The following is a 12,113-nucleotide window of genomic DNA, read 5'->3' as shown; positions in this document are numbered from 1 at the left end:
GAGAGTTGCCATTTAAATTTCCTGTGCATAGAGCAAACAATAGACTTCTGTTGCATATACATGCATTGCCATTGATCTGATTGATTCTGAGCTGCAGTGGTGGATGTGGTCACTGATGTGTGAATTAATAATACAGGAAGGGCATAATTAACTCTTTCTATGAGGTCTGTATTAGTCAGGATCATCTTTGAAGTAAAGTGCTAATGAGAAAATCTGTACTGATACACTTAGATGACAGCCCATAATAATTATGATGTTACAGGCTGAATAAATTATCTGTGATTTCAGTTATGGATTTGTGCAACACTGGTAGGGTTTAAAAGCTATAGGAAAGGTTGGTATGGTATGTTCTTTACAGATCTGGCCCTATTTCTGTATGATGTGACTTTGTATCTCTTTACCCTTCATTTTAAGGGCTTACTTAAACAGCAGCATAGGTTGACAAAGGTTCAAAGTGCAAAGTGTGTACATGGCTTCTCTTCAGTTCCCTACAGAGAACTGTGTTTAAGACTAGATGGGGATGGTGTGGGGGGGTGTCTTTTAGTAGCTGAAAAGAAATCCTTTTGCCATGTTTGGTTATGTGAGTGGGCTTACCACAGGAATATCTGGAATATGAGGCACATCTGCTTCTTGGAAAGGTGATCTGAACACAAGGCTACTACTTGTAGGTGGAACTAGTGTCGTGAGAGGAGTGATGCACTTCACTCGTAAGAGGGAAGCAGCACTACGTTTTTTGCAGTAAGACAGCGACTTAACAAAGTTCAGTCGTAAATAAGAACAATTTAATGAGGTTCAGCTGGCAAGGTTCACTCCATTATTTACTGCATGAAGGACAGGGTCAGATGCATGCGCAACAGAGACCCTCCCGTTGAGTCACGAGGTTCAGACTGGACCCCCTTGCTTTCTAAACTCCTTCGGAGAGGAGCCTAGGTGCGGCTGGATCCAGTCCTAGTCCCAGACTTGGTCAACAGTTTATGTCTAAGGGATTATGTGCGCAATTAATCAGAGATATAACTCAGCAAAGTTTCATGAAGTTCGCAAAAGTTCAGCATGCTATTAATCATTTACCGAGGATCTGTCGCAGGTAAGGAATCTCTCAACCTCGAGGAGTAACCTTGTGAGGTGTCCCTGCTCAAGGGGAGGTTCTGCAGTGCAGCCCGCTGCCGTGCAGGAGAGCTCAATGGGCTCTGGGCTGCCCCCTATTTATGGGGGGGAGATGATTGACTCATAGTCATATTTGCATACTAGATGGGCCTTAGTTGGCGCATGGTCAACTAGCCCCTACATATGTGCTGTTTACAGGGAGGTCAGGTTGAGGGGGAGAGAACACATCAGTGGGAGGGAAAGGAGCACACCGTCACAACTAGTCTACACTTTCCTGTTCAAAATGTCCCACTTTGCTGGAGAAAAGTCAAGGTTTGCTAGGTTGGCAGTTTTGTACTTTTATGCCTGCAGGCTTTTTGGTTCAGTGTCCCAGCTTTCCCTGGAAGGGTGGAGACACTCCCATAGAGAACAGCCCATAGTTTGGTGAGCGTGCTCCTGTGAGGGGTGAATATGTTGAGGAGGACACTGAAACAGAGCTGGCAGGTTGTATGTGGCTGTACAAGTGGAACATGGTGGGGTCCTAGGACGGCAGCAGTTCAGAGCATGTGCAGAAGCAAAAGCTATTAGGTTTCTGGTTTTCCCATAAAATTCCTAGTTGTCTAAGAGATTAGAGGCTGTTTTGGGGAATCTCATTCTTGTACTTAAAATCTAAATCAGTCTGTGGATCTGGGTGCTACAGGTCTGACAGTCTGGCAGAGGGCTGCTGAAGCCAGTGGAAGACAAAAGACATTAGCTTCAGTTCATAATAGCTTTAAAGCATTATTTTGAACAGCAGAGAAAAATGAGTTTGCTTCACAAAGGTGATTTTCTAATAAATATAATTTGGAAATATATTCCATGTTTGGAGATGTTCTGGGATAATTTCTTAAAATAAAAATTGCCTAACCAATATCCTGCTTTCTACATTGTCACTGTAGTCCAAGGGCCAGCATTTATATGAGCGTGTATTTATAGCTATTTAGCAGCATTATTTTTGATCTAATTAAATACATTTTTCAGTAAATAGGGAAAACATTTAATTCTGTTTTCATATTGTTTTCCCTCATTTTATTTCCAGCAGAGTCAAAATGTCAGACAAAAGTGATTTAAAAGCAGAACTTGAGCGCAAAAAGCAGCGTTTGGCCCAGATAAGAGAAGAGAAGAAACGAAAGGAAGAAGAGAGGAAGAAGAAAGAGGTAAATATGCAAAAGCTTTTTTAAATAGTTCATGCTTGCAGGAGGGTCTTGCTGAGGTTTTGACATCTCGGTATTGTATACTACAAGGTATCTGTCATGTGGAATGAGAACCTCAAACCCACCTCAGCCTGACCTTAAAATCAAAATGCTTATTTTTAGTCAAGAAAGTTGGGGTGAGGGAATTGCTTTTAAAAACAATGTGCTGTCAACTGACAAGAATTTAGACAACATGATGTGCATGTGTGTGTAGAAAGAAAAATTGATTTGCCACAATGCTTTTTCCTGGGCTTTCCTACAATAGAAAGGGAGTGGAGAGTAGGGAAAGATGCAAAGAGGGCTCACTTTTTTTCAAGCCATTACAGTCTAAATATGTATTTTTGTACTCTTAAGACTAGCTTGATTACTGGCTAAGGTAACAGATTTACAATTATTATTCTCCAGTAAAGTAAAACATAATTGCAATTGCATTTTCATCTTCTGGCATGGGTGCATCTTTCAGTTCTGTTAAAGTTTGATTGACATATTAGTTTATTTGTCCTTGACAATATGCACTGGCTTTTTCATTATGGGATTTATACTTCTTTTTATTCAGTCACTTAGTGGAATAGAGGTGAGAATTGACAGGGAATGGATATTCATTTTCATGCAAAGTCAGAGAAGCATTAAGTGATTATGTTTCTTTTCCTTCAAATGTCAACACTTATTGTAGTTTAAAGCACCTGTTATCCTTTACTAATAACGGGTTTCCTTTTAAACTGACACTTTAATATTGTACATGAATTTCATAGAATTACTGTGGAAATGTGATGTGATCCAAGAAATCAGTGTTCCAATTTTGATTGTCTTTCTAATCTTTTTTTATTTGAGGCATTTTTGTGCAATTACCAACAAACGCCCCAATGAGGCTCCCAGAGTCACTAGGGGAGTCCTCTGTAAGTGGGACTTGAACATTTTCAGTATTCATTACCAGCACATTAATGAATTAGAGAGCAGGGAGCCAAGCCAATGGCTCTAGGAAGCTCTTAAGTCCTTCCCTTTGTCCCCTGCCTCTGATTTTATGCCTCATGGAGATCCTGTGGTAGCTGGAACTTTCCATTGACCCTGATGGCCAGATCCAGTTAAGGACACCTGGCTCTACAGATTAAGCTGCAGTGTCTAACTGTGGTGCGCTGTGATGCGTAACTTTGAAGTGCCTGGCCTCCAAGGGCGAAGTCTAACATTGAGTTAGATGCTTAGCCTTAGCCAGTGTCATAGAAGAAAGTGATCTAAAATCCTTCTTATTGTGAGATACTTCAGGCTACTCCACAGGAAGGGCTGAGCACAAGGATATGCCTGAACTTCATCTTTGTCTGTAAAAGAAGTAAAGAATTTTTTTTTTCTCCATCCTGGCTATATCTAAACTGGAGAACTTGGGGATGCTTCTGAACTCTAAGGTTTTTCTGTATGCCTGAAGCAATATCAACAATAGACTAAAGCATTGTGCAAGTCCCCTGTGACCCATGCTCTGGTTTTCTGGTGAAGGCTAGATAGGACCAGACAATTTAGAAGCAACTTTATGATCCAAAGTATTGAGGTAAATGCCTCCAGACATTGTCTACAAGAACTATGCAGGATTTGTTGTATTTAAGACATGATAAAATTATAGACATGACTACTTGCATTTTGTTTTATACTGGTTACTGCACTGGACTAGGAAACAGGAAATGGGTTCAGTTCCCCCATCTGCTTGGGAGAAAGTCTGCAAGACTGTTTCTTTAAGTGGAAAGAGCGCTCTAACCGCTAGGCTGGAGAACAGGCATTTTCCATCCACCCTGCTAAATGGGGAATGGTGTACCAAATACAAGGGATTCTGGCTAATGCAGATGTTGCTCCTCCTGGATCCCCGTAGGCCACAGAGAGAAGCTAATGTGTGGGAGCTCCAAGTAAATGTAGGTATCTGAGCTAAGAAGCAGGGGTCTTGTGGACCATTAGTTCTGACTGTTGTTGCCCAGGGCTGCCAAAATTCCGTTTTAGACATTTTAGTCCCTTTCTTTGCTCCTGCTAGGTGTTGAAGTATGAGAAAATATTTTTTTCTTGCCAACAAGTACTTGGGACGTAGTGGAGGCCTTTAACTTCATCATTGAAGTTGACTGGAATGTTATTTCTTGATCCCAGAGAGGGGAGGAATGGGGCCATTTTTAGGCAGGGTAATGATTTTTATTATTTTAGGGTCATTTCTCACTGAAATTCCTTACATTTCTTAGTTGAATCAGTTGGATTATTGGCATTTGCAGTGTATTAAATTGTGTTGTATGGAATTAGAAAAACCCTTTGACTTCCCATTTTTCTACAAAATAGCTGCAGAGACAAAACATGTCCATCAGTGTGCTGTAAAAATCCTTGCAAAGGTCGTTGCAAAATCAGTTTTCCCATGCATTCAAGGAAAAGTGTTATTACTAATAAATACAGTATAAATGAGCTGCCTAAACATAGTGGTGGATTAAGTGTATTTCATAGCATTCCTAGGTGATGGTTCCTATAAATATTCTCCATTTGCTTAATTGCAAGAACCTGATTATATGTGGATGAAACGGTGCTTTGGGGATTTTCTTTTTTTTTTTTTTTTTAATTCAGGCAGATCTACAGCAAAAGAAAGAGCCAGCTCAGGAAGATTCTGACCTAGACCGCAAAAGAAGAGAGACAGAAGCTTTATTACAGAGCATTGGTATATCCCCAGAACCACCTCTAGGTATTTAAAAGAAGCATACTGTAAAACATTGAGCTCTGCCACAATGAATGCATTCTCTCTATTAAAGCATGCTTTGCTTTTTTGCTTTTTTGGCTGTATTAGTGAAGTGAACTCTTCTGTTTGAATGCCTACCATACCATTCATGTACACCAGTTCATGGCATTTTGAGTACTTATCATTGCCAAATACATCTCTGCCATTTCTTGAAGAATATTTTGTGAAGATAATGCAGGTTGTCTTTGCATACCAATAGTGATTTCTTTTCTGCTGATCTGTTTATCTTCTCTCACATCTGTCTGACAACCCACAAAATAATATTATAAATGCTGTACTTCATTAGCCCCAAGTTTTGTTTCTTAAGCACAGATTAAATATTTGCATAAAGGAAGGAGGAGCATAGTCATGTGGGAGCTCCTACTGAATTCTTTAAAAAATCAACCAGAACTCTGAGGGGGGCAGGGAATAAAAAGACAAATCACAAATATCAAAAGACTTATAATCAGATCATTATTGTACATTTTAGATCTGGTTTCATGTGCTTTACTGCTTTCTTGATTTTGCCATTTCAGTTCTAGAATCTAAAGGCCTCAGTTTAAAAATACATGTGGCAAAATTTATAGTATCTGAATATTAATTACCTTGATGTAAGCAGGTTTTTCATTTATAATGTTTTAAATTGTCTGGCCTATTAAATGGCCCTAAAGTGAGAATTTTTTTTCTTTCTCATGTGCTTTCCTCTCCCTTGAATCCAGAATCCTTATCAGTGGTCTAGCTGAAATCTTGGCCCTACTGGACCAAGAGGCTGCAGGGAGTGCTTGGGGCCTCTCCGGGAGGCCTGGGCTGGCAGCCAGCTCTCCTGCAGGAGGTGTGCTGCTGTTGATGAGCTGTGTTGTCAGGTAAGGGAGTTACGGGAGGAGGTCAGTAGGCTGCGCAGCATCCGAGAAGCAGAGCAAGAGATAGACAGGGTATTCTCGGAGACTGTGCAGCTTCGGGAGTCCCAACCCCCTGCAGCAGTGGAGTTGCCAGAGGGCTCTGTGCCGTGTGAAACGGTACATCATAACATCGTAGAAGAAGGCTGGAAACTGGTCACTGCTGGTGGGAGGAGAAAGGCTCCTACTCCTCCCGAAGACTTGCAGCTGAAGAACAGGTTTAGTGCCCTCCAGGATGAGGAGGAGATGGGCATGGCTGCAAGGGAAGTACCTGGGACAACAGACCCTGTGCCTTGCCGGAACGCCCGGAAGAAGCGGCGGGTGATTGTTGTGGGGGACTCCCTGCTGCAGGGGACGGAGGCATCTATCTGCCGACCTGACCTCATGTCTAGAGAGGTTTGTGGCCTGCCGGGGGCTCGTGTGAGAGATGTCATGGAAAGACTGCCAAGGCTTGTCCATTCTTCGGACTATTACCCTCTGCTGCTCTTCCATGTGGGTGCTAATGACACCAAGGGCAAACTGGAGACCATCAAGCAGGATTTCAGAGCTCTGGGGATGGTGGTCAAGGGTCTGGGAGCCCAGGTCATCTTCTCCTCAGTCCTGCCAGTGAGGGGGATGGATGAGAGGAGGAGGAGACGGACTTTCCAAGTTAACGACCGGCTGTGCCGCTGGTGTTGGCAACAGGGTTTTGGTTTCTACAACCATGGGACCCTGTTTGAAGATTGACAACTGCTGGGGAAAGATGGGATCCACCTCACGAGGCGGGGCACGCGAGTCTTTGCCAACAGGTTGGCCAACCTGGTAAGGAGGGCTTTAAACTAGGAAAGATGGGGGAAGGGGAGAGTTATAGTGCCAGGGTAGTTGGCAAAAGACAGCTCAAGTCAGGACGCCTCCAGCAGGTGAATGCAGCCAGGGAAGTGCGCATGGGATATGGCTATGGGGGATCCTCTTGTATCCCTCCTGGGAAACCTGCATGCTCGATCACCTCTCTGAAATGCCTGTACACCAATGCACGCAGCATGGGGAACAAACAGGAAGAACTAGAGATGTGTGTGCGGTCGCAGGGCCATGGTCTCATTGCCATTACAGAGACATGGTGGGATAGCTCGCATGACTGGAGTGCTGTCATGGATGGCTACATGCTTTTTAGGAAAGACAGACCAGGTAAGCGAGGTGGTGGAGTTGCTCTTTATGTGAGAGAGCAACTGGAATGTATGGAGCTGTGCCTAGGGGTGGAAGAAGAGCGAGTCGAGAGCTTATGGGTAAGGATTAAAGGGCAGGCTAGCATGGATGACACTGTGGTGGGTGTTTACTACAGGCCACCTGATCAGGATGAGGAAGTCGATGAGGCCTTCTACAGACAGCTGGAAGTAGCCTCACGATCCCAGGCCCTGGTTCTCATGGGGGACTTCAACCACCCCGATATCTGCTGGAAAGACAACACAGCTAGGCACAAACAGTCCCGGAGGTTCCTGCAGAGCATTGGTGACAACTTCTTGACACAGGTGGTGGAGGAGCCAACAAGGAGAGGTGTGCTGCTGGACCTCGTACTAACAAACAAAGAAGGAGTGGTGGAAGATGTGAAGGTCGGGGGCTGCCTTGGCTGCAGTGACCATGAGATGGTGGAGTTCAGGATCCTGCGAGGAGGCAGCAGGGCACTAAGCAGGATCACAACCCTGGACTTCAGGAGAGCAAACTTTGGCCTCTTCAGGGACCTACTTGGAGGAATCCCATGGGTTAGGGCCCTAGAAGGAAGGGGCGTTCAAGAGAGCTGGTTAATATTCAAACATCACCTCCTCCAGGCTCAAGAGCGGTGCATCCCTATGAGTAGGAAGTCAAGCAAAGGAGGCAGGAGACCTGCATGGATGAGCAAGGAGCTCCTGGCAAAACTCAACCAGAAGAAGGAAGTCTACAGAAAGTGGAAAGGGGGACAGGCCACTTGGGAGGAATATAGGAACGTTGTCAGAGTATGCAGGGATGTGACGAGGAAGGCTAAGGCCCATTTGGAATTAAATCTGGCTAGGGATGTCAAGGACAACAAGAAGGGCTTCTTCAAATATATCAGTAGCAAGAGGAAGACTAGGGAAAATGTGGGGCCTTTGCTGAATGGGGTGGGTGTCCTGGTGACAAAGGATGCAGAGAAGGCAGAGTTACTGAATGCCTTCTTTGCTTCAGTCTTTACTGCTCAGGCCAGCCCTCAGGAACCCCAGACCCTGGAGGCAAGAGAGGAAGTCTGGAGAAAGGAAGACTTTCCCTTGGTGGAGGAGGAGTGGGTTAGAGATCATTTAAGCAAACTTGACACCCACAAATCCATGGACCCCGATGGGATGCACCCACGAGTGCTGAGGGAGCTGGCAGATGTCATTGCTAAGCCACTCTCCATCATCTTTGAAAGGTCATGGAGAACAGGAGAGGTGCCTGAAGACTGGAAGAAAGCCAATGTCACCCCAGTCTTCAAAAAGGGTGAGAAGGAGGACCCAGGCAACTACAGGCCAGTCAGCCTCACCTGCATCCCTGGAAAGGTGATGGAGCAGCTCATCCTGGAGGCCATCTCCAAGCATGTGGAGGACAAGAAGGTGATCAGGAGTAGTCAGCATGGCTTCACCAAGGGGAAATCATGCCTAACCAATCTGATAGCCTTCTCTGATGGAATGACTGGCTGGGTAGATGAGGGGAGAGCAGTGGATGTTGTCTCCCTTGACTTCAGCAAGGCTTTTGACACTGTCTCCCATAACATCCTCATAGGCAAGCTCAGGAAGTGTGGGCTAGGTGAGTGGACAGTGAGGTGGATTGAGAACTGGCTGAACGGCAGAGCTCAGAGAGTTGTGATCAGTGGCACAGAGTCTAGTTGGAGGCCTGTAGCTAGCGGTGTCCCCCAGGGGTCAGTACTGGGTCCAGTCTTGTTCAACTTCTTCATCAGTGACCTGGATGAAGGGACAGAGTGCACCCTCAGCAAGTTTGCCGATGATACAAAACTGGGAGGAGTGGCCGATACACCAGAGGGCTGTGCTGCCATTCAGAGAGACCTGGACAGGCTGGAGAGGTGGGCGGAGAGGAACCTCATGAAGTTCAAGAAAGGCAAGTGCAGGGTCCTGCACCTAGGGAGGAATAACTCCATGCACCAGTACAGGTTGGGGGTTGACCTGCTGGAAAGCAGCTCTGCCGAGAAGGACCTGGGAGTGCTGGTGGACACCAAGTTAAGCATGAGGCAGCAGTGTGCCCTTGTGGCCAAGAAGGCCAATGGTATCCTGGGGTGCATCAGGAAGAGTGTTGCCAGCAGGTCGAGGGAGGTGATTCTCCCCCTCTACTCAGCCCTGGTGAGGCCACATCTGGAGTACTGTGTCCAGTTCTGGGCTCCCCAGTACAAGAGGGATGTGGCACTACTGGAACAAGTCCAGTGAAGGGCTACAAAGATGATTAGGGGACTGGAGCATCTCTCTTATGAGGAAAGACTGAGAGAGCTGGGCCTGTTCAGCCTAGAGAAGAGAAGGCTGAGAGGAGATCTTATCAATGTGTACAAGTATCTTAAGGGAGGGTGTCGAGAGGATGGGACCAGACTCTTTTCAGTGGTGCCGAGCGACAGGACGCGAGGCAATGGGCACAAACTGAAACACAGACAGTTCCATCTGAGCAAGAGGAAAAGCTTTTTCACTGTGAGGGTGACAGAGCACTGGAAGAGGTTGCCCGGAGAGGTTGTGGAGTCTCCTTCTCTGGAGATACTCAAAACCCACCTGGACGCAATCCTGTGCAACATGCTCTAGGTGACCCTGCTTGAGCAGGGGGGTTGGACTAGATGATCTCCAGAGGTCCCTTCCAACCTCAGCGATTCTGTGATTCTGTGAGATACCAGGCCTTGTCATTAAATTCACTGGAGTTGGGTTTTACTCAGAGACACTCTTGCCTGTAATGTTTAGGAAAACCACAAAATTCAACAAATTATTGAAGCCTTCATTTAGGAAGGCACTCAAACTGATGGTTGGGTGCATACACAAATAGAAGTTGATGTTCTGAATTGAGATTTCAATTCCTAGCTTCCAGCAATCAATATTTATTGAGATAGGTTGCTATTTTAATAAGTTACAATATGTTGATTGAACTTTTTAAATACCACTTCTTTGTAGAATTGTCTGACAAGTTAGATTATTTTTATATATCATAAAATGTTTTGTAAATTATAGATAGAGTGATATTATAAAAACAGACTAATTTTTAATATTTTAGCATTTAAAATATATGTATCTAAAAATGGGATTATATTTCCTTATCATGTGATAAACTGAACACATATGTATTCATGTTGCGAAGTATCAATTCTTATCTTGAGTAAATTATTTCGTGTTTGATACTATCAAAAGAATGTGAAAATTCACATATAAGATAATTCATTTTAGTTAATAGTTTTTTGTCCTCTTTTTTTTCCTTGTGTATACAATGACAATTAGTATACAAAAGAGGCTTTAATTCTGCTTTCACATATGCATATAATACTCAGGTCCCACAGCGAATATAGAATGCATAAACAGCTATGACATACCTGTAACCTGCCAAAGGGCTGTCATGAAGATGAATTCACTTTTAATGCTGCGGTCATTTCTGTGACAGTCTCTAGTGAGAATCTGCATGAAATGTTTGACCACATGGAAAATCCAAGTCGCTTGACAGATCTGTCATTATACATTACAGACTATAACAAAATAGTTAGAAGTTTTACTCTGTTAAATCCATAAGAGGAAGTGCACATGATTTAAACCAAATGGGGAACTTCACTGTTGCACTAAAACCCCTTTTTGTGTTTTATTCAATGTGACTGCTTTGAAGAATGCTTGCATTAAAATTTGACTGGAGTCATCTCTGCATTTTAAAATGTTTCTGAGAAACCATTTTAAAAGAAATTTGGATATTTTTACCTTTTTATTTATTATTCCCTTGCCGAAGAGCTTTAACTTGGGCTGACCTCAAGCTATGAACTTCCTTTCCTGTTCAAGGAAACAAAACTGTCTTTGCATGAAATATGCTTCGATAGCCCCTGCAAGCCAAAGAAAAAATCATTTCTAGAACCTGGACAAATAGTGTCTAAACCAAGGGAAACATTTCCTTGAGTTTTGAAATCATGTCCCTCAAAAAAAGAAAACTTTATACAACCTAAATTACTTAAGAAAACATGATCACTAAGCAAACTAAAGTGTATTCTCACCATCTTTGGGAAATGATTTTAACTAAGCTGGATTTCCCTATTTAGCTTTTATTTTTGATGTCATTTCCACACTGCAGTCTTAGAACATAACCAATAGACGTTGGCTTTTAATTTAAATTCAAAATTTGAAAATTATGCTTATTCTATTGCCTATTTAACTTTACCAGAAGAGTTCACTTAGTTTTCTAACCAAACAACCCCCTGATATTTCTTTATGACTTAAAGATATGCACAAAAAAACAAGTGTTATTTTACTTCTACAGATATCTCCTCCATTGATTAGCTGTAAACTCACGTTGGGCTTTCAGTCCTGTCTAAATTCATGTCAGTTTTAACACTTCCAAAAGACTTAAAATTCACTTGACTCTCTTCCTTTTCTTTTTCTTTCCTTTTCTTATTTGCTTTCACCATTTCAAACTATCCTAATCATTCATCCACTATCATTTTGGTCCATTGGTTTTGATTTGTCTGACACTGCTCTTCATCAGTGCAGTCGCTGCATGTGTTAACATGGGATACCTGTTATTTTCATTATTTAGTCCCAACCCCTATGTCTCCCTCTTCGAAATCAGTGAGCACACCCAGTGATGCAGGCAGCCAGGACTCTGGAGATCTGGGACCCATGGGAAGGTAAGGCATAGAGTCAATAGTGCTGAATAAATGTATTTTTTCACTTTGTTCTCCCTTCCCCCATTCTTACCTTTGCTTCCATAAATAAGAACATGCTGTATTATAATGTGTATTTTTGTTTCTGCATACTCCGCTATGTGTTACCATTCAGTAAAGCTGCTCTCAGACGTGAAGTAAATAAATGCATACAGCAAGCTGATCTTAAGTTATGAGCCACAAAAACCTATATAGGAAGCAGCAACTGAATTTATCCTTTTAAAGAGGCCCACAGGATTCTGTTGTTCTGTGTGAACATGCAAGAAAGGGAAGTGCCCAGTCATACAACCTGTTCCTCGTGAGAGTAATCTTTGTTC

At 43.3% G+C, this 12,113-nt stretch overlaps 1 protein-coding gene across 3 annotated transcripts in view; it reads left to right on the top strand.

Moving 5' to 3' along the window:
• Positions 1-12,113, top strand: part of DYNC1I1 (dynein cytoplasmic 1 intermediate chain 1) — a 202,400-nt gene that overhangs the window by 16,365 nt on the left and 173,922 nt on the right. The window contains exons 2-4 of one of the 3 annotated variants that reach the window (XM_067291673.1): positions 2,162-2,279; positions 4,893-5,007; positions 11,703-11,760. In XM_067291673.1, coding sequence (XP_067147774.1) covers positions 2,172-2,279; positions 4,893-5,007; positions 11,703-11,760 — 281 coding nt within the window. In that variant the 5' untranslated portion in view covers positions 2,162-2,171. Of the gene's footprint in view, positions 1-2,161; positions 2,280-4,892; positions 5,008-11,669; positions 11,761-12,113 lie in introns of all 3 variants that reach the window. The other 2 variants (XM_067291671.1, XM_067291674.1) reach the window with 2 other exon arrangements.

This window comes from Apteryx mantelli, chromosome 2, assembly GCF_036417845.1.
Source record: "Apteryx mantelli isolate bAptMan1 chromosome 2, bAptMan1.hap1, whole genome shotgun sequence".
NCBI lineage: Eukaryota > Metazoa > Chordata > Aves > Apterygiformes > Apterygidae > Apteryx > Apteryx mantelli.
This window is presented reverse-complemented; position numbering and strand designations above follow the sequence as displayed.